The 24,276-nt window shown below is 35.6% G+C and overlaps 1 protein-coding gene across 2 annotated transcripts in view; it reads right to left on the reverse strand.

Annotated features, from left to right (window-relative positions):
• Positions 1–24,276, reverse strand: part of TET1 (tet methylcytosine dioxygenase 1) — a 108,637-nt gene that overhangs the window by 68,861 nt on the left and 15,500 nt on the right. Inside the window, exons 1-2 of one of the 2 annotated variants that reach the window (XM_072971404.1) lie at positions 8,937–9,213; positions 8,669–8,722 (exon numbers count right to left, since the gene is read on the reverse strand). Coding sequence is in view for 1 of the 2 variants with exons in the window: in XM_015246702.3 (XP_015102188.2) it covers positions 8,669–8,722 (54 nt within the window). In the remaining variant the exon portion in view is untranslated. Of the gene's footprint in view, positions 1–8,668; positions 8,723–8,936; positions 9,214–24,276 lie in introns of those variants that run through there. The other variant, XM_015246702.3, reaches the window with a different exon arrangement.

Below are 24,276 nucleotides of genomic sequence, written 5' to 3' on the forward strand. Positions count from 1 at the left end.
TGAGTTTAGCCAGTTATGTTCATTTTTCTTCAATCTGCTCATCTCCTCTAATTAGGAATTTAGGATCCAATCCAGGAAGCATTGGACAGTCTCCAACAAAGACCCCAACAGCTAAATGTAGATTGGACAGCCTACCTGAAACCTGATTATTAATGGTCAGTTACCCAGATTGCTTGATCTTCAAACCAAAAGATTTTATAAAAATTAAAGAGTAGTATTCAAAATCACCAATCAAGATACATGCACACTAAAAGATGGGAAGACCAGAAAAAAGGAGATCAAAGAGACAAGAAAACCAAATCCAAGACATGATCTAAGATTAGATGCTAGGTCAGAAAGAAAAAAAGCTAAAAAGGATTTTTTTTTTTTTGAGGGTACAGGAGAGAACAATTGAAAAGACTTTTAAATGGACAGTATCTTAGACTGAATCAATTTTAAACAACTTCAGTGTGATAATTGTGGTTAAGGACAGGTATACTGAAGTATTTACAGGTAAAATGTCACATAGCCTTACAAGAAAAAGTATATTAAAAAGAATATTGATATATATTCTATTATTCTTTCAACTTTTCCGAAGCCTCGATTTTTTCAAATAAAATTTAGAGAAAAATAAACCAACATAAAATTAAAATCAATGTATTAGACATATATCCTGATTTCCATAGGGGGATTCATTATTGATACTATTCAAGACTGGCCTGATGATTTCAGAAAGTACAGTATCCCTTATATACTCAGATGTCAATGTAGTATTTCCACAGTTCAGACCTAACTGACTAAGGTTAGGCTGTGAAGTGCATTAATTCAATCGTCCATTAAACTGATGTTTATTGAGTTGTAGGCACAAGATAATATAATAATAATATAAAAATTAATATAAGACATTGTTCAGAACATAAAGTTGAATGCTGCTCTAAACTTAAAAGGTTTACATTCCAGTTTAAACAATAATAAAAGCAACTAAAAATCTAAACATATTAACATTCTACAAAGACTTTATTTTATATTAACAATCATAACAAAAGCAATAATGATGATGATATCTATCATTTGTTGACCATCCAGTCTGTAAGGGATAAAAATCAGTAAATTTAAAATTATATAATCTGTTAAACAACCTTGTGGATTGGTTATTGTTCCCATTTTACAGATAATGAAAATAGCTCTCAGAAAGTTCAATTAAGTTTCCCCAGACCCAGGAATCCCACTCCTGGGCTTGTATCCAGAAGGAAATCTACTTCAGGATGACACCTGCACCCCAATGTTCATAGCAGCACTATTTACAATAGCCAAAACATGGAAACAACCTAAATGTCCATCAACAGGTGACTGGATAAAGAAGAGGTGGTATATTTATACAATGGAATACTACTCAGCCATAAAAACCGACAACATAATGCCATTTGCAGCAACATGGATGCTCCTAGAGAATGTCATTCTAAGTGAAGTAAGCCAGAAAGAGAAAGAAAAATACCATATGAGATCGCTCATATGTGGAATCTAAAAAACAAAAACAAACAAACAAACAAAAACAAAGCATAAATACAGGACAGAAATAGACTCATGGACAGAGAATACAGACTTGTGGTTACGGGGGGGGGCGGGGTAGAGGGTGGGAAGGGATAGACTGGGATTTCAAAATTGTAGAACAGATAAACAAGATTACACTGTATAGCACAGGGAAATATACACAAAATGTTATGATAAATCACAGAGAAAAAAATGTGACAATGAGGGTGTATATGTCCATGTATGACTGAAAAATTGTACTGAACACTGGAATTTGACACAACACTGTAAAATGATTATGAATCAATAAAAATGTAAAAAAAAAAAAAAAGTTTCCCCAGGTTGGGCACCTTCCTCTGGGTACTACTGATACCACAAAAAGACACAAAGTTAAAATAAAAAATGAAAAGTAATCAAAAGCACTCAATACCTATAAAATCAGAATTTAAAAATCTGAAATTTTCTGAGTATTTAAAAACATTTTTTCAGAGACATTATATTTAAAACAACATTAAATTTATTTCAGGAAGTGGAATACAGTTACTAGGATTTTTTTGCTCTTCTAAAATAGAAGGAATATGCAAGACATTAAGTAAAAACATTTCTATGGAAAAAATACCTTCAGATAATTAAGATAAATTTTGTGATAATTTAATGAGGGCTTTCTTATGTGATTCTTATCTGGAAAAAATCATGCTTAAGGCACAGAACTTGCAAACATCACTATAATTTGTATCCTGTTTCAAATGTGTTAGTCCCAGTCCACGTTTCCCTCTGCAATTGAGTTCTATAATTCAAACTAACCATCAACTGTGAGATCATTTTTTATGTTGATGGTATTCTAGTCTTTATTATGGAATTATTGATTCTATAAAAGATAGACATATAAATAAAAGGGAAAAGGGAGAAACTTAATATTTTCAAGGTTTAACATCTTCTTTCTGATATTCCTTATTACAAAAAGCAGACATGATATTTTTAAAAGGAAATAAAAGGCTTTTTGAAACATAGCTTTATATTTCTCAAGTATATGTATTGCTTTATGTTTTGCAAGTAACCATATTGCTAAGAAAATACACATTCTCTGAAAGGTTCACTTAATATTTTTAATAACTTAAATTATACCTTAGACATAATAAATCACTAATTGAGAAATGTCAAGCTATCCTAAGCAATGTGCATGTATTAAATAGTTCACTTAACTCTATAACAATTTTATGATCCTATTGTGTATTTGTGTATACTATATTTAAAATTAAACACATAATATAATGCTTAAATTTTTAAAAACTAGTTACTTAAAAATATCTAGGTTCCTAAAATAAGTTTATTGTTTAACATCTGGTTCCCTAGAACCATGAAAAGAACCTATATTTAATCAAATTCATATGATATCACTAAATTTTAAACATAGTTAATAAAACTCAGCATCCCTTCCTTCAAAAATTTTCTTAAGTCCTGTTTTCAGTTTTAAAAGGACTAAAACAATTAGTATTCAAAACTATGAGGGGGCAGGGTATAGCTCAGTGGTAAAGCACATGCTTAACATGCATGAGGTCCTGGGTTCAATTCCTGGCATCTCCTTTGGAATAAATAAACCAATTAACAATTAAATGAATAAATATGTAATCACCCCCCCAAAAAATTATAAATAAAATTTAAGAAAAATGATGAAGTATCAAAACAGGTTAAAGAATGACATTGTAATCTTCCTTCTCTTGACTAGGCCACTAAGGTGGGTAAATCTTGCCATCAAAACTTTAAAAACACTATTTATATAACACATTTTGAACAATGAAAGGCATCCCATTATTAAATTAATTATAACTTGAAAATGAATTAAGGTACTAAGGTTTTAACAAAAATTTAATTAACAGTATTTATTTGGCTCTTTTTACTTGACTATTAAGCATATATTCTAATCAGTATATAGAGAGCTATATAGTAAGGAAGGCAGGCCTCAGAAAACAGTGTGAATCTAGCACTATCAAAAACACAAACACATTATCAGATGAGCATAAGGATTCAAGACACAAGGCATATGTTCTTTTCTGAGCTAGGAAGAATTCAACAGACTTTTTTTGTAGCCTGAATGAAATTTTCTTCAAGCCCATTCACCCCACTTGGCTTCTATTCACTCTGATTCTCCGTTTGGGATCATTCCTAGAAATTACAAAATGGACATGAGTCTTGAATCACTGGGAATGTTCGTGTTCCAATGATAAATGAATGACTTGACTGTGTGAGAGCTGGCTTAGTGAGAACTCAGCCCTGAAATCAGTCTCATCATCCCTGGGTGAAACGCTTATTCCAATTTCTGGGTATGCATGCAGAAGCCCCATGTGTGCCTTTGAACGTGTGAATAAACACTGATGGAGAGCACACATCTTTCATAGTTTTTGCCAGCTTATGACGTAAGGAGGAAAATAAGGACCGTGTATTGAATCATATATCTTAAATTATTAAATTTTGTATGACTGTCGTATATCCTGAGATTATCTTCTTTCAGTGTATATGTTTTGTTTTGTTTTGTTTTGTTTTAAAGCTAGTATCCCTTCTTGGAGACTCTCATCAGCAATTCTGAATTTTTTCCTCTACTGGTCTGTTATATTCAGAAGCCTAGGAATCCTTGTCTGGGACTATGAAAGACTATCAAAACAGCACTTTTTTTCCCCCTCAACAACCAGCAGGCTCAGTATTTGATGTCATTAAGATCTGTAACATGTTGCTGTTATAAATCATAGAATGTTACTTTATAACCAGAGTTAAGGAAAGTTTATCATTTTACCAATGATTTTTTTTTAACTAACTGAAACAAAGTTGTAGATAAGTGTGCAGAGGAAAAAAAAATCTTTAGTAACCCTGTTATCTTACATTTCTTGTAGCTTAATGAGTTTTTAAGAGAAACAAGATAACTCAACTGTATCTAATTTGGTACTTTTAAACCCTCACTAGTATATGCAACAAGTTACAAATGAAGGCAACAGTTCTCAAAGATACCAAGTAATTTTCCCTAGGGGGTGTTTTTTTCTCTGTCTTGGCACCCTTGTTTCCTTCAAAGCATATACCACAATTTGTAATTTATTCATTTATTTATCTTTATTTATTTATTTAGCCTGCCTTTCCTCATCAACATTTAACCTCTTTGAGGGCAGACATCATTTTGGTCTTATACACCATTGTGGCTCCAGCATTTAGGATGAGCTAAAAAAAAAAAATTATTGAATGTTAATAATACTCTTGGTCAAGAAAGAATACTTATTGAGCATTTCCTGTGTGTGCTAGGCAATGATGGCACTAAATATTTTGAACAGCACTGTCATGTAAATCAAGAACACACATGAATGTGATTCATTTATTATTTGATTCTCCTTTTAAAACATGTTTCAAAAAGACTTATCAGTATAGCTATAAGCCAATATCTTGTCCTTCTCTCCTAGTGAGGTAAGTCTTAATTCCCCCATCACCCCACCACCACCACCACCACCATCACTTCTTGTTCTCCTTATCAGCATCATCAAGGAAGGAAGGAAACAGTGAAGAAAGCAGGGCTGCCAGCACAGAAGCTAGCAGGAAGATCAATTCGTTTTCATTTTTGTCTTTTCTATATCAGCTGTAGACAGTTTCCTGGTTTAATAGCCACTGATATTTCTTTATATTTCTTCAGCCAGTTATTCCAAATACTATCTTGATATTTTATAACCAAATAGCTAGAAAATTTCCCTTACCAGACAAAAAATTACAGAATGTATAAATGTAGTCCCCTCTCAGGGATACCCACACTTTTAGAAAGCAGCAGGAAATTGGAGGGCAGGCAGAGGATTTATTTCCATAGCCACCTCCCCATGACTTTCTCTTTGCAGAAAGATCCTTTTACCAAAGGCCACAACAAAAGCCCTCGCTCTTCAGATTAATTACAACTATTTTACCAGAGTTCCTGCTCCCACACCCTTGCCCCTTCAGGCCTAGGAGTGGCAATATCTCTCTGCTGTCATTAGCCCTGGGATGCTTTGTAATCCTCAATTTACTGAACCCTGCCCACACCCTTTAAACCATCCCTTTATTAAAGTCTCCCCAATACTCTCAACTGACTGTGCAATCTGATTTTTCTGTAAGGACAACAACTGACAACCTAACTGACATGATACTGCCTTAGAGTTGAATTTCTCTAAGGGAATACATTCTCTAACTCCAAATCACAAAGTGCTAATTATTTACATAAATGTTTTTACCAAGGGGAGTTGGAAACCATGCCACTCATACATCCAGGTTCCTGATTCAAGAACTGAAATTACCTCACACCTTTACCTTACTCAAGAGTCAAGAAAACAACTATAACAACAGCTAAGATGTCATCTATATATGAAAATAACTCTAGTGACCATCAATAGGGCTTGAGTAGGAACCTGTTCTTTGAGCACCAGTCAGGGCAGGAGTTTGTGCTGAGCACCCCACTCCCACCCCTAACATTTGATACGCATTTTGGCCATTAGAGTGCTTTGGACAAAAACTATCATTTCAGCTAGAGAAAAATGCTCTCTCTAATCAGTGATTTAAGATCACTATTTATAGTTTTACATTTTGAATTATAAAATTGAATGAACAAAGGCTATAGATATAGATAATAGATTGTTTAAAGATGAGAGGTGTGAGACACACCAGGCAATCTCAGCCCCACAGCTGGATTCAGTATTTAGTTAGCAGGTTCAGAGTAGGATGAGACAAGCTTCGATTCTATTCCCAGTTTCCTTCATCAGACCCTTCATCTATCCAACTACTTCCTAACAGACGATAACGATGAAAACCAGTCAGTATACCTATAGGTAGCATGCACCCTGGCAAAGAGCAAGGGACCCAGCAGATCTGAAGATCTAAGAGGCCAGAGTCAAAGGAAGCTGAGTGGAACTCCGGCACAGTACCAAAAGAGAATTATGCAAGGATATCAAGTTGTAACCTGCAGATTCCCATCACTGATCCCTCGGGTAGTAGTCAGCTGGAATGTTAAGTCCTCACCCATAAAACCCTAAGTGGAAAGTTTTACTTTTCCTCCACCCTCCAATAATCTACAATACAAAATGTGGATTTAGTTTTCTCAACATCTCCTCAGGGTTATATAATATTCTACATTTGCTCTAACTGTAGTTTACACACATCAGCCTAAAATCTAAAAGTATTTTAGCATTTCTACTGGAGACCAGAGACGCAAAGCTTTCTGAGAAAAACAAAAAATATTATGCCTAACAGGAAATTAAAGAAAACATTTTAAAATGCCCACATCAGAAAAAAAAAAGTTAATTTTTTTTCCTTTTAGAGCACTTCCCTACTCTTGTACAACAACTGAGAACTACAGAGGAAAGTGAGCAACAATTTAGTTCTGTTTGTTGTGGCACATGAAATTTAGTCACCCACAGGCACTTTTTTTGTTTGTTTTTTAAGTCAGAGTCCATTGCCATAATCCAAAAAAGCAACACACAGTATATTTACTTCTGAAATTTATTTCAGGTGACAGGACACCCATAGACTAACAAAATAAACAGAATTAAATAGTATTCCCAAAGCCCAATTCTACTTCCTAGCAAAGGTAGGTGATGACACCAAGCTTAGTCGATAGTTTGGCCATGCATTCTCCATCCATTTCTTCTATGCCCATTCCCACCCCCCTACAAATTTGAGAGCCATTTATTACAGCAGGACTAAAGCTATTTCTCACTTGAAGGTTTTAAGGCAAAACACCTGAGATAGACATACCCAATACAGAAAATGTAAAAAGAGATTAAGAAATAGAATTAGGGCTTTTAATGATATTCTGCTATAATTGGGGGAGGGAAAGGGAGTAAAAGTGGGTGGGTAGATCAATATGCAAAATAAAAACAGAGAAGGGTTTAATTTACCTTGAAAATAACCAGTATTCTATTTGTCCAGACCCAGGGAGAATTTGTGCCAAGCAATTTCATTCATTTTACAGTGTCTAGCACACTGATGACTGTGGTAAATATTAAATAAATACTTGTTGGTTGATGAAAACTGTACATGGCAATGCTGTGTACACACAGGAAACAGAAACTCGAAGTGGTCAGACAAATTAGAAAGCAAAGCAAGCTTTGATTCTCCATGTCAATAGCATTTTCAAGGTACACAACTGGGGAAACAAATGAGATTTTAAAATATGCCAAATCCACAGTTCAGACATGTTGTTCCTCTTTGAATGCTACAACTTTATTTGCAAAAGAAAAGCTGGGATTAGATTAAAATATTTTAAATTATATATACACAGCATAATTTTAAAAACTAGTGGTTTTACTGCTTAATATGTCTCCTTGAATAAAAAGATTGCTTGCTCAGGTGCCTTACATGCATAGTAGCAATACACCACTTGAAACCTTTAACACATAAGCACCTATTTGCTAGACTAAAGCTAGCCTTGAACTTTTAGTAATGGTATATACTTTTAAATTAACCTTTCTAAATACTGTATAAAGCTCATAACCTGGACTGCTGGCTTATAACTGAATTAGGTAACTACTACATACTCATTAAGCCAACTCCTGAAAATAAAGAAAACGTACACATTCCTACAGCTCCATGAATGCCAAAATTAAAGATGCTATAATGAGAATTTGGGATTAAGCAACTGTAATTTGACTGTAAAATCTCAATGGCTTATACATTTTAAGTTGAACTAAAACCTCTAAGGACTTTCTTCTTTGGAAAGAAAAAAATCACACATTTTAAAATAGTATCTAATGGAAGGTCTATTAAAATCATAATGGATCATAGCTGTCAACTTAAAATCGTGTCTTTCTCCTTAGGAGCTTAAGTTTACACACTGGTGCAACACCACAAATGCAGATGTTACAAAGGGAGCCACAAAGAAAAACAAATTTTATTCACAACACTTTGCATATAAACTTTTCCTTCTGCAGACTTGTGTGGAGTTGAAAATAAAGGATGCTAATATGCACATTATGCAGCATATCAAAAAAAAAAAGAGAGAGAGAGAGAAAGAGAAAACACTTTAGTTGAGTGAAAATTCATTTATCTACTAAAAATCTGGGAGAATTCACATCCACTGTATTCCAAATTTACCCCTAAGTGACAGAAAAAATACTATATGAAATGGAAAAAAAAATTAAAAATGATTTAATCAATAACTGATTACCTTTAAAACTTTGGGCTTCTTTTCCCTCTGGGGCCTCTTGTTTTCCTTTATAACCTAAAAAAAATCAAATTGCAAAATGAGCCTCCGTTTAAGAAAAAAAATTAGCTCCCACCCCCCCAAAATTTTTTGGCTATTTCTCTGTAAAACTACTTATACCATCTAAAATCATCAACATGTTTGCTAGGCAGAACCTAAAGAGCTTATGTAAAATGTATACTTTAAAAGTCACTGAAGAAAAGCCTTGCATAAAGATGAAGTAGGGAAATACCCTTTTTTCCCCTTAAAGTCTGTCTTAATTAGCCTCTGCATTCTTCACAGCGAAGCCCACGAGGTAGCCATCTTGCTTGCTTCTGCAGAGGAAGCCTCTACAGTGGAACAGTTCTGCAAACTGCTTTTTGGTATTATTATCATGGTGTTTAAAGGCAGCCCTGGCCTGCCAGCACTGTAGACGTGCTGGGCATGCCTTTTGCAAAAACAGCCCCACAAAGAGTGCAGCCAATGGCAATGCAGAGCTTAGCAACTCCAAAGTGATCTTCTCTGCCTAGCCTTCCTAGACAAAGGATCTCCTGTGCGGCTCCGCTCTCACCACAGGACACAGGCAGCCACAAGCTGCGACATGGAGTTCGCTGCAGAGGATCTGGTCGCGCCGAAATCACAGGAGGCTTCAGCAAAAACAATGCACACAAATCCCCCAGGTCTCCACCATCAGATCGATGGCGGAGTCTCCCTGATTAGTAACCTCTTGGCAGCTCGGAGGGCAGGTCTGCGCGCGGGGAGGGGGGAGGGGTGCGCGGCCCTGCCTCCAACGTACAGGAGATATAACTGAGCTGAGGGGGGCATTTGGGCTTGCTGAAACTCTGGAAGGTATTGTGCATTTTTACTTTATAAGGCAAGGCTAAATATTGGCGATATTTAAGGCAGGAAGGTTATGTGAGGACAGCGTAGGCTCAGCTGTTGGGCTGCGTGTCTCATTCCTCGGGAACCACACCTCTTTGCAGCAGGCGCTTTGCCCAGAAACACAGCAATTTGATTTCTGTCAATAAATGTCCAATGACAAAGGCAGATTAAAAAATAATAATAAAGCAACTTAAAAGGAAAAGGACAAGATGAGGACAAGGAATGGGGAGGAGTTTTCAGAACACACTTGCCAATCTGAGTGGCTGGAGATTTCAAAAAGATTTCTCCCTCTTGCTCTGGACATTTCTGATGACCTTCATTTCCCAAAGAAATCTGTCCCTTCTAGAAGGCGAACTCAAACCTTTGGGGCAGAAGGGACACCTCTGCTCCTCTGTTTCCCAAGACCATTAATTGTCACCAAGCATCTCTCTGCAGAGCTGCCAAGCAGCTCCCCACGTGGAGCCTGTCTGTGCACAGGCTGATGGTCAGAAAAAGCCACTTACTTCCTAGGGATTGGGACCTGAGCCAGAGGTGGAACAAGCAGCCACCCACACTCACACACCTGGACTGCCCCCATGCGCAGTGGGTGGCAGGTGCTGGGAGAGCTGGGCACCGCAGTTGGAACTTGCCAGACTCGGAGAATGACAGAACCAGAGTAGTTTAGCTCCCTCCCTTGAGCCCCCTGGACATGCAACAGTGGCAGTAGACAGAGAACCAGGACAGCTGTTTGAGCTGGCAGGTCTCAAGGTCACTGCCAAAATGCTGTGCAGACGCCGGTCACAGTCCCATCACAGCCACCTTGACAGCTGCACAGATCTTGGGAAGACAGCCTCAGCTCCATCCTCCCAGGGCCAAAGTTTCAGCAGCACATTTGGGGGATTGGCAGAAGGGCCTCACTGGCTGCTCAGCCAAAGATGGGTTTTCCACTTGCAGTTGGATTCAGAACAGATTCCCACAACCAGAAATCAGGAACAGAGTGAGGGCCGGAAAGCCTGTATTTCATCACGGTTGATTCCCAGCCTTTTGGTTTGCCACAAAAGCACGCTTTTCTTGTTGGAAAGGGAAGTCCAACATGCATTGTTTTCCCATTTTAAATTACCTCTCCCTCACCCACCCACCCACAAAATTTTTAACAGAAGCAAAAAGCAAGCAAAACCAGTAGATTCTGACCTCACCACATCCATGGTGGCAACTTTAAGCACACTGAGCCCACACTAAAAATCTCTCTGTGACAAATGAAGCAACCATGAAATAGGTAGAAAAACAGGACCAAATACAACAAGATTTGAAAAGGGTGTAAGACCTTTTAACCCTATATTTCTTCTTTTTTGAAGATTTGTGTGTATGTATGGTAAAATAGACAGGAAATTTTCCATTTTAACCATTTTAAGTGTACAATTTGTAGCATTAAGTACATTCACACTGTTGTGCAGCTATCACCACTTTCCATTTCCAGAACCTTTTCATCATCCCAGACAGAAACTCTGTACCCATTAATTAGACTGCCTTCTCCCAGACATTGCTAACTTCTGTTATACTCTGCCTCTATAAATTTGCCTACTCTAGATACCTCATATGAGTAGAATCACACAATATTTGTTCTTTTATGTCTGGCTTATTTCAACTAGCGTAACGTTCTCAAGGTTCATCCATGTTGTGAAATGTATAAGAATTTTATTCCAGGCTTGGTTGGGGAGGGTATAGCTCAGTGGTAGAGCACATGCTTAGCATGCACAGGGTCCTGGGTTCAATCCCCAGTACCTAGGTTTAAAAATAAATAAATAAATAAATCTAATTACCTCTCCCCCAAAAACAACAACAAAAAAAGAATTTCATTCCTTTTTAAGGCTGAGTAATATTTCACTGTGTGTATTTATCACATTTTGCTTATCCATTCTTCTGCTGATGCACTTTTGGGTTGTTTCTGCCTTTTGACTATTGTGAATAATACTGCTGTGAACAAAAATATCTGAGTCCTTGCTTTCATTTCTTCTGAGTATATACCTAAGAGTAGAATTGCTGGATCATGTGACAATTCTGTTTCATTTTTTGAGGAACTGCCAAGCCATTTCCTGCAGCCAAATCACTTTCTACCATTTTACATTCCCGTCAACAATACACACAAGGGTAGCCCTACATTTCTTAAAGTGCCTTCAATTTCAATTACAGATTACACCTCTCCCCTTGAATACTTGAATATAATTTCTAAAAAGCATCAACATTTTCCCAAGTTGATTGCTCAATATTTAGTAAAGTGGCTATGGTATATTGACATAACTATATATTTTAAATCATTTTATTACCTGTGTGATACATGTTTGCCTCAATAAAATAAAACCAGGCTCAGAGTGTTAGGTGTACTGAATATTCACACAACGCTGCACTTGGCAACCTAAGCAAACATCGAAGGTCTACGTGCAGTGTTCTGTAAAATGAGTTAATAAATGAAGCCAAATCTCAAAGCCAACTAAATGAGGGTTAACGGAAGTGACCAGAACTAACATCAACTCTAAATATCCAACTGATACTACACCATGCAGATCTATACTTGTTTGAACAGACTGGATTGGTAATGTCTATTGGTTGTGACCATCTGTTCTAAATCCTATCCTTAGCGATTTGTCAATCTCAGCTTAAAGCTTAGGTGACAGAGAGCTTTGTTAGAAAGAATAATCAGAAGTTACTCCCAGAGAAAGTGGAAGTCAAGAGAGCCATTCCTGGAGGAGGGTGTAGCTCAAGCAGTAGAGTGCACACTTAGCATGCCCGAGGTCCTGGGTCTAATCCCCAGTACCTCTTCTAAAAATAAATAAATAAACCTAATTACCTCCCCCTACCAAAAAAGAGAGAGAGAGAGCCATTCCCATTCCTATTATTTAGGGCAAAATGCATATAACTAGATCCTGCTGAAAGAACAATAGATCAGAAACCGGGAAACCTTGGGTTGTAGACCTACTTATCCAAAATTTATTTTTGTCACTTAAATATATTTGTTTTTCACACAAGGAACCATTATTATTAAATTATGTAAGTTCATATTTAACTTTGTAATGACACAACTATACACTAGGTTCTTTCAAATATTATAAAATAAGATCTATTTCTTTTCTCTCAAAAATCACGTGATTACAAAGCTAAAAAAGAACATCAGAGAAAATTTAGTCTAACTACTTTATTTTATAGGTAAATCCAGGTCTAAAGAAGTAAAGTTAATTAACTCAGGTTACACAGCAAAGTTAGAACTTGGCTTGAGCCTAATTCTAACCATCTACTCTATGCTCTCTACAATTCCTCTTCAACACCTAACAATGGACATATGTAAATGTCCCACAATAACCTTAAAAGAACCATCTTTAAAACCATATACTTTGGTATAAAAATACCGAATCAGTATGTTGTACACTTGAAACTAATATAATATTGTAAATCACCCATACCTTAAAAAAAAAATTCACATGCATCATTTTTAGGATAGAAGAACAACATCTCAAGAAGATTGATATTTTAAAATCAATGATACACTAGGTGTGTTTTTTAAATGGTATATTTTGCCTGAACGATAAATTTATGAATGATTTCAAAATCCTACTTCTCTTTCTAAACCTGCACAATTCTGTACCCACAAGAAACTAGATATAAACACTGCCTAAATTAATCTCAAGAGTAATTCACTATTCCTCAAAACTGACACCTCTGCAGCATAAAATCCTTCCAATATTATCCACACTCTCCTCTCCTATGAAATCCTTCTATATTTCTCTTCTTTCGTATTGTTGAAGAGTCATAGCTTTTGCAGTGATACCTGGGCAAGATATTCCAAGTACCATCTTTTGTAAACTTCCAATCAATAAGAACTTTCTTAAAAGGTGGCTTATACTTTTAACAATTCTAATAGAGAACCTAAAGGTCATTTGATTGTATTTCATGCGAAACATAGGAACCTGAAACGCTAACACTGGACATCTTTCTGGGTGATTGAGTAGAGCAATAATTGCCTGGGTATAGGTGGCTGATCCCCTGGCACAGCATTTCCCTGGCTTTCCTCCCTTATTTCCTTCCTTGAGGCTTATCTGTAGTAGCCCTCTTTCCCTCCAAAGGGCCAGGACTACCTAGTGTCCAACCCCATTACCTCTAGCAGTACTAATTACTGCTGGTAAAAATAACTGCTCTTCAATAGCAAGAATTAAGGAACAAGTGAGCAAGCAATGATCTTCAACAGTTGCCAAGTGAGAACAGCTGACAATGAGGTGAACCATAGATAATGCTAGAGACTAATGTGGCTGAAATATCACCCCTCCCCAATTCCTCAACAATTCTTAGTACTAACTTGAAATTGGCAAGCCTACTCCCTCTATTACAGCCTAGATAATTTGAACAGAAGTCCAATAACAGCATCTATGGTTTCTTTTTGTCAAAAACAAAGAAATCACTAAAGACGCTGTGATTTAGAAAAATTTCCCCTTTCATGAGTGATATATTTCAGTTTGCTTCTTGTTATTGCTAGTCTGTCCCGTGTACTTTATAATGAATATTATTCCTTTTTTAAAAGAAATTCTGTAACTTCAGGCTCTTTCTCTATGCCATTCAAGCTAGAGAGCTGACTCTAGATAGCATTGTACCCTCAGTTTTTGGTCTAATAGCAAAATCCTAAAAATGTGTTGTTTTACTGAGAAGCTCAAAGCATTTACACACATACAACTTCTTTCAGAGAAAGTTAGATCTAGATGTCTCCTAAGTTTAGCAAAGTCAAGCCAATTTGTTCATTCATTTTTTTCATAATGAAATCCCCCAATTAATACTCAAAACCCTTAAAAAAATGTAGTAAAAGTTGGGCACTTTCAATATGCATACATGGTGCTGGGCTTACTGCTGAGAACATACCATCTCAGGAGAGGCCCAAATGGATAATTATGATGCAGTATAGAAAGGGGATGAGCCCAGAAAACTATGCAAGACAAGAGGCGGCTTCCCAGATTAAGTGACATTTCCACTGAAACTTAAGGATGGGTTAGTGGGAGTGGGAGTGGGAGTTGGTGAAATAGAGAGGGAGAGAAGAAAGGTATGTACTCTGATAGAGGTAACAACATGTTCAAGGACACTGGGAGCACTATGGCTATTGAAAGTCACACTATGGGGAGAAATGCATATAAATAGATATGCTACCACTTGAGTGTTAATGCTGGTCATTGAGCATGCATATGAAGAGATGTAATCAGTCTTTAATTCTCTGCCATTCCAGTTTGAAATATTTCTGTCCCATGCTTCAATTTACCATAATTGGTCCTTTCAAAAGCCAACAATGACACTCCTCTTAAATTAATCATCACAAATAGCAGCTACTTTTTCAATGGAACTAAGGAGAGGTGACTGGTTTGTCATAGATCTGAAATCTTTTTTTTTTTTAAGCTAGAAAATCCCCTTGTATAACTCAGTCTCCTAATCAGAGAAAAGTGATATTTTGAGAATATGTGTAAGTAGGTTTTTGTTGAGATGAGATCAGTCACTCACTAAGGTTAACTTCTCTAGTTTTTGAACTAATTTACTAGAGTCTTACACAATCCATGCAAGAGAAAGATTTGTCTGCCTAGAAATAAGTTACTGTTTCAGCTGGGTAACTCTCCTGGACAGATGCTTCTGATGTTTAGAGTAAGGGCTGCCCTTCCTTTATTCATTCTAGAAATAGAACAAAGAACACCAACTATATTAGAGGTGCTGCTTAACACCTGTGGGATCTCAAAAAACTTACCATTGAGCCCATATATATGTACTGTTATAAAATGCCTAAAATTAAATTTTTTCTGAAGTCTGACTTTCTTGTTGTCCAATACTTGTCCAATGGGCACATTAGCATTTGTTTAAATAAAATAAATGGCCCTCATATTCTTACTAGAGACTTATCTTCTAACTTGTAACTACCATTTCGGTGTCTGAGGGGATCCTTCTGAGTTTTCACAATGTAAAGCCCTTTAGGAATACCTTGCTGATCAGGAGGAGATCTATGTGTTGTAATAACAAAAAGGTTCTTTTCACCCTAGTCCACCTTAGAAATTAGCAGGTATGGAGCTCAAGCTTATAACTAATTGTACAGATTTAAATGAATAACTTGCCTATCTTTATTAGGAATGTTTTAACATAAACATTATAATGGTGTTTCCATAGATACTCTTAATAACTTGTTAAGAAAATGCAATTTTCTCCCAAAAATCTGTTTGATTTACCTGACTTCCAAATACTTATTCACATAGGCAAATTTGCTCCTGTTGTTTAAAATAAAATGAATAGTTCTTGATGCTTTTGCTAGATACTTTTATTTCTTTTAAAACAATTTTTTACTAAATATTTATAAGCTGAATTGATATTTTCCTTGCCCATAACAACAGTTCTTTTATGGACATCATTTCACTGATGCTGTAATTAAGTTTCTAACTTTATGAATATATACTCATATTCTTATATGGCTACTTTTGCTAATTATCATAATAAACAAAACATTAGTGGGTTTGGAGGGGATAAAGGATCACTTTAGCCAAAAATTTTCTTAATCATAACTATGCATGTGCTTAAAAATGTTACCTTAGTTTTTTTTTTTTTTTAAGAAAGTATTATTTCCTTCTGGCTTGTCTAACTAAAAATGTTACATTACACAATATCAAAATATTATCTTATACAAAATCAGTATATGTCTGGTGAGATCCAAATCCCAATGATGTTTATTAACTACGGGACTTGCACAAGTTAGCCTCCCAAAAACCCAGTGAGGGACAATGCTGACATTAGGGTTAAATGTTGTAACGACTATGACAAGACCTAGTGTCTGGCACGGTGGTTCCATTGTAGCAACGGAGAACAATGGCTGTCACTAATTACGAAAACTATGTACAAATAAGCAAGGTATTAAGCAATTAAAACTCATTTAATATAAAAATGGAGATATTCAAGCAAACAGTATTTTGGGATATTGGAATCTCTCCCAGATAAATCTAGCATTAACCAGATTTCTGCTAGAACTGGGGCATGCTTATTCTACCATACCATCATGACATAACCTTAAATTTATTAGTTAAAATGAATATGAAACTTTCACTTCCAGCAATCATAGAATTGATAATTCAAAACAACTGCCTGCTGAAGGCAATTAGAAAAGCTATACAAAATATAAAAACATCTGCTTGGAGGCATAAGAGAGTGCAAAAATTACCATGATGGTGTAGAATTACCAGACCAAGACTCAGAGGGAAATGAGGTCCAGGGAAGGTAAAAATATTTTAAGTAAAAATTAAAAGTGGAAGAAAAGAGCTAAAAAGATGAAGGTCAAAGAGAAATGTAACTTTAAATTTAAAATAGAAAAACAGTGAAATTCGCAAACTCAAAGAGTTTAAATATTGATTCATGTCAAAAGAAAAAATATACTTTTGCAAAATGAACCTATAAGATTCTTACACAATATCTTTTTGAAAGTTTCACCAGCCTGAAAAATAGCAGCAATAACCTTAGCACGACTATCCTCAATCTTCTGGTCCCACTTCTCTATACCCTCCAGGTTCTTCCCATTTTGCTTGTTGCCCTTGCTCAGGGACATGGTAGTTAAAATAAGCACTTACCATCCAAGCCAAGGGCTCTGATCCAAGATCAATTGTGTAGTCTTACACAAATTACTTGGCTTCTCTAAGTCTCAGTGTCTTACCTTATACTTTGGGGGAAGAATGTATATTTCACAGGGTTGTTCTAAGGATTAAATGAGACAATGAGCATGTCAGTGCTTAATACAGTACTGGGCACTTAGTAAGTACTCAGTCCATAAGAGTTGTTATTAACTTCTTCAGATATCAATGTGGACTACATACCAGTTCCACATCTATGACCAGTGTCATTCAATTCAAGCAACATTTGTTTGGTGGCTACCAAATGCCAAGCACTACACAATGTTAGTGTTGGCATTTGTTAGCACACCAAAATCCACATGCTAAAATCCTAATGCCCAATATGATGATATTAGAAGGCAGGGCATTTGGGAGATGCTTAAGTCATGAGGGTGGAACCCTTTGAATGGGATTAGTGCCACATAAAAGAAGTTCCAGAGAGATCCCCAGCCTCTTCTACCATGTGAGGACACAGTAAGAAGGCATCAGTTATGAACTAGGGTCCTACACTAGAATTTGACCATGCTGATACCTTCTTCAGAACTGCAAGCAATATATTTCTGCTGTTTATAAGCCACCCAGTCTGTCGTGTTTTGCTATAGCAGCCCAAATGGACTAAGACAGACTTGAACAAACACTTCTCCAAATAAGATCTACAAATGGTCAATAAGCACATGAAAAGATGTTTGACATCATTAATCACTAGAGACATGCATATCAAAACCATTCTGAGAAACCACTTCACACACACTAGGATGCCAATAAATCAAAAAGTCAGATAGTAAGTGTCCATAAGGATGTAAAGAAATTAGAACCCTCATGCATTGCTGGTTGAATTTAAAATGGTACAGCTGCTATGGAAAACAGTTTAAGCAATTCCTTAAAGTTAAGCAAAGAGTTATCATCTGACCCAGGAGTTCCACTCCTAGGAATATACCAAAAATAACTAAAAACACATGTCTACACAAAAACCTGTACACAAATGTTCATAGTAACATTATTCATAATAGCCAACAAATAGAAACAACTCCAAAGTCCATCAATGAATGTTTGTGCAAAATGTGGTTTATTCATGCAATGAAATATTACTCAGCCATAAAAGGGGAACTGATAAATGCTATGACATGGATGAACCTTGAAAACATGCTAAGTTAAAGAAGCCAGATACAGAAGACCAAATATTGTACGATTCCATTTATATAAAATGCTCATAATAGGGAAACCAATAGAGACAAAAAATAGATTAATGGTTACCAGGAGTTGGGGGAGGGGACAATGGAGAGTCACTGCTTAATTGTACTAGGTTTCTTTTTTGGGATGCTGAAAATGTTCCAGAATTAGATTGTGGCGTTGGTTGCATAACCTTGTAAATATACTAAAGACCACTGAGTTGCACACTTTTAAGGGTGAATTTTATATGTGAATTAAATCTCAATTTAAAAAGGAGATTAATTATTTAATTCTCCTTTATCATAGAGGAAAGAGTGCCTCTACTACTTGCTAGCCATGGGGAACTAACTTTTTTTTTTTTTTGATGGGGGTAGGTAATTAGGTTTATTTCTAGAGGACATACTGGGGATTGAACCCTGGACCTCATGCATGCTAAACATGCTCTCTACCACTTGAGTTATACCTTCCCCTACACATTTTTTTAAAGTGGGTTTCCATTTCCTAGTCTGCAAAATGAAAGTCCTAATACTCACACTTCATGGGTCACTGTCAGGATCAAATAGAATATGGTAACTTTAAGAGTTAGCGCAGTGTTTGGTCCACAATAGACCCTCCATAAATGTTAGTTTTTCCCCCCTTTCCTTTGCCAGCTTCCTGTGCTTCAAGTCAAAAAAGTTTAAATTTTGTTAAAATCTTGTGTACCTAACTGTCAAATGAAGACAAAGTTGCCTGGTCACTGGCTCCTTAAAAAGAAAAAAGTTAAACACTATTTTGCTTTGTTTTCTTAGTTTGATTGATTTCTGTTTGTTTTAACATCTCATAGCACACTAGAAGTGTCCCTAGAAAATGGAATTAGGTGAATAAAAAAGGTAATTTAATTTTATGTTGACTAGTGGACAAATCTCCCTGCAATTCTGTACTAACTCAGACAAATTTCCCTGCAATTCTGTATAACTCCTAAACAAGACACTTACTCCTATAAGAGAGGAGGACACTAAACACACACAGACACACACACACACACACACACACACTTCTCTCTCTAAGTCTAAACTACATCAGCTCCCTCCAAAAGTCCATGGCTCAGCTCAACTGTGGGCTTCCCCTGTCTTGTCCTTCTGCTTCCTCCTGCCTTGATCTTACTTTTGCCCGTTAATAGAAAACTCACCACAAAATGGTGTTCCACATGCAACATGATACAAAAATAAGCTGCATAGTGTAAATGTCTAGAATACAGCAGAAACACCCAAACCCTCTCATTATACAAGGAGAAGAAAATAACTGTGGCATCATCGTCTCACTGGAAACCACAACTATAATTCTGTATCACATGGGAACAGTGAAACCAATTCATTCATAATGCATCTTAATCCTCTAGTAGGAAAAATGCTTTTGCAGATACTGCGAAATGATGTGTACTGGCTACTTCTAAGGACTTCAGTTACCTTCCTCCAAATAACATGAATGAAGTAGCAAGAGGGAAACAGGTAAAAATAATGAAATGAATACTCAAATTTCTTCAAGACTAAAATAATAGCCACCATGTTTAAGCACCTACTATGTGGCAGGGACTCTGCCAGACCCTATGTAGACATCACTGCTGCTTCTCATGATCCCTGCTTCATGGGTCTGACTATCACATGCCACAAATAGATCTATTCTCACACTGATGGCCACATGGGGGAATATCAAAACTCTTAGTATAACTGTTTTGTCCTTAACCATAGTAACAGTTGTAGATTTCACTACTTCAAAGTCTTTTAAGATTTTGATGATTTTGAGATTAAGATTGCTGTGATTCTCTTATTTGTTTTTATTTTGGGGAGTAGGAGATGTGGTTTACATTTCTGTGAAACCTAATAAAAGTTAAGGACTATCTTTCCAGAAAAAATGCACATAAAACAATGTTACATAAAATTTGGGGGGAATGGGATCACAGAGCACAAAAGCCCATCTGGATTAAAAACCTGATATAGAAGCTCTAAACTTATGATTTCTAAAATATCATATAAAATATGAGTATTGGGATAATTTAAACTAGGATCAAATTAGTCTTAAGAATTCTTGTCTAGCAATCAAAAAGCATGTGGAAAGTTTAGCAGACTAAAGTACTAATATAATAATAGTAATTTCTGTTCTTTCCATAGTAGCTAAAAATACACCAAGTACCTAATCTGATCTGGCTAGTATCCAGTCATTAGCTAGGAGATACACTGAAATGCTGGCTCAATCCCCATCTTTGAGAGGGCATGAAGTCTTGTTTACCAAAAAGAATGTCATAGAAACTTTAATTTCTCCTTTTAAGAGAAGGAAATGGATCTGACTTTCAAAAAAATACCTGTACTACAAACTTCAGGTTTCCAAAAGTGGTAAAAATTTAGAAATCATTAGGCAATGAATCATTAGCAAAATACTAAATTTTGGTTACACTAATACTTTCAGCTTGAAATAAAGGACTAGTAGATTCCAGTGTCAAGAAAATAATCTGAAACGGGGACCAAGATTTATACAGAAAAAGTTCACTACCATATGAGAAACTAAGAAACTGAAGCATCCAGCAATGAAAAATAATTTAGTAAGTTATATTGATTTACCTAAAGGCACATTATACACATAATTTTTAAATCTTTATAGTTTTTTAATTACAAGGAAAAATGCTAATGATGTACTGAGTGGAAAAAAAGGAGAAGAAAAAAACTTTACCCCATTTCAACTTCAATGATGTTGTTTTTTAAATGCAGAAAAAAATACTGGAAACAAATATACCTATATACTCATGGTGGTTGCCTCTAGGTACCAGAATTATACTCTATCTTGCTCCTGCTTCTAAATTTTTTAAATGCAAATTATATTACTTTGATTTAATATTTTATTACTTTTGAAGAAATACAAGCTCAATATGTAGAAAGTCAACCATGTAGAAAAAATTAAGCAAAAAGTTAAATTCACATATTTTTTAATACACCCCTTGTCCATCCAAAAAATCCAATCCTCAGCGGTTAACACTTCCAACAGTTTGGTTTGGTAGGTATGTATCCTTCCAGAATTGTTTATCTAAATTCCATTTACAATTAGAAAAATACATGATTTTGAGCTTTCCTGCTCCTTTTCCCTCTAGAATATTGAGTTGTTCAAACTTTGGATCTTGGTATAATCACAAATGATTATACAATCACAAATGCATATGGCAGCAATTTTAAACAACACAGGCAGCTGGTTTTTAACATGGTTTAAAGCACTGTGCACCTTGTTAAAAACTTTTTTTCTCAAATCCTCTACTTGAATTTCTGTCACAGATATCCCATGATCTTAACATCTTTGGTACTTGAGAATGACATATATAGAATAAACACCAAAAAGTTTTGGGATACTACCTGCTAAGATGATATATTAGGTACATATGGGATATAAAGGCTTACAGTACACTTTTAAAAGAGACATTCATATGTGAGAAAGACTGAATTTTACTTTTTTTAAATGAGATTTCATTCATTCACTGAATCACTTGTTCAGCAAACAGCTGTTGAGTACCTATTATGCTCTAGCACCCCATATGGCCTGGGCTTGGGCTTTAGAAGTAAACATCTCACTTCTAATTACTGCCCTCTCTGCAGAAGAACACCATGCCCTTCTTTTTTAAAACTGGGACTCAGTACTAATGGGACACAAATCAGAATAGAGCACGATTTCTCTTATTTCTTTCTACCAGGCATGAAGAGCTGATGATAATTAGCCAAGAATTTCTGGATAATCATGACTTGTGAATTGAGTCTCAATATCAAGATAATGACTTGAATTGCTTAGAGTGATTCTTTTGTTAGTTGTAACTTATTTTACTATGATAATAATACAAAAGGATCCCACCTTCTCTCCTTCCTGGGTACACTTGTATCACATTCATCATAGTACCACAATGACTGGCTACTTTATAAGGAGAATGACTTTTGCGGTTTTGAAACCATCAACTCTTGAAATGCTATCCTGGAACAAAAAAATCAAGAAGCTGACCAATGAAGAGATGGAAAGTTAAGCTCTGTAGCAAAATAAATGAGTACTACAGTGCTCACTAGTAAATGATAGTATCACTTGGATTATACTGAAACTAGATGAAGGTGTTAGTCAGTTTCACACATTTTTCTTTCTGGATAAGATGGTCTACACAAAATGGCAAGGTAAGATTTGAACCATAGTGACAAGATTCTAAAAATTAACACCCACTGATCAGAATCAATCGAGATCAGCATGGCTTTGTTGACATACTTGGGGTTTAAACATGCAAGGGTGCTTGAAGCCAAAGGCATTTTTTCCTATGGTCAGCACTGTGGTGAGGTATGCTACTGAAGTCTCAGTAGTGATCCAAAGAGATTTCTTAAAGGCATATTTAAGGACATATAACATCTGCCCTCAATTGCAAGAGCTGGTAGCAAAAATGTGTTCCATATGCCATATACAACATATGCCAAAATGAGATCTGGCTGTTTGAAAACACAGAGAAAAGCAGGGGCCAGGAGAGGCCTGTCCCCCTCCCCAACTCCCATTAAAATGGATAAAATGAAATTAAATAAGAAATCAACCAATCCAGGTGACATCTCTGGAACTAGACTGTTACCACACTATCCTAAGATAGTGGACAGTCAGTGGTTTGATTTCTATCATATAATACTACTTGACTTCTAGCTTTTCAAGCACAAGCTAGATAGGTGTTACTATTTCTCCAGGTGGAATTTCTATTAGCTAAGAAGATAGCATGGTAATAAACAGCACATTTTACAGCATTCTCTAGTATACTGCAATTAATATAATAACTCTTTCATATTTGAGGGGAAATCAATATTAACTGAAGTAAATATAAGAGAGACTATTTCACTTTGGCAACCAACTCACCAACTTCTTAAGTCATTCAGTTCATGCTAATTAAATGCGAAATACTATACCAAAATCATCAAGCTATAGATACAGAATTCAAAACTCTGCACTCAGTACATCTACAAACAACTGTATGGTTTTTCTGTTTCTTTGGTGTTTTGCTGTTGTTTTTAAACACACGAAAAATTATCTGTGAAAGCATAGCATGGTCAAAGCATCTACTCTTTGAGTCTCTAAAAAGCCTCCCCACCCCACCTTCTTTTTACCTCTATCACCATTCAATAGAGTACACATGTCTCAATATGCTAAATTATAAATACACAGGAGGTGTACCTAGCCAAGAGCAAATTCCTAGATGACTAAGAGTTATAAAGTTAGTGGTTTCAATTATCTGTACTTCTGCATATGGAGAACAGTAAGCTGAACTAAACTTGGCAGAAAAATAACATTTTTTTCTCCTGGCCAAAAGATATCACTGAGAAGACTATCTCACCACCTTGTTGTATAATTAAAAGAAACAATTGGGAAACAAAAATGTAATCTATCATTAAAAAAGTAAATCAAAAATTGCTTTTACTTCTCTCAGACATCAGTAGTTAACATTTTGAGAAATGGCATATGCCTTTGGGGGCTAAGTATACTTTAGTAGAAAAAAATTCTAACAGTTCTGTTTTCTAAAAATGTACATTCGTTTCATATAAACACTAACAGAAACAGTAATATTTAAAAACTGTAAGTGTATTTTCTCTTTCTCATTCCAACACTCAATAAATAAAATAATTCCGATGTTAGGAATAAACACATGAAATATATTTTCTTATTGATATTCTTACTTATCAAAATAAATGGCCTTCAATCATTAAGAGCATAAAATAAATATAAAAATTGTGATATCAAATATCTAAAAATAAAACAAATTAAATTGAAAAGTATAAGATATTATTGAAAGGAGTTAAATAAGATTTAAAGATATACTCTGGTCATGAACTAGAAGATTCAATATTGTAAAAATGTTAAACTCTACAAATTGTTGTATAC

The sequence above is a fragment of the Vicugna pacos genome, chromosome 11, assembly GCF_048564905.1.
Source record: "Vicugna pacos chromosome 11, VicPac4, whole genome shotgun sequence".
NCBI classification, from domain to species: Eukaryota; Metazoa; Chordata; class Mammalia; order Artiodactyla; family Camelidae; genus Vicugna; species Vicugna pacos.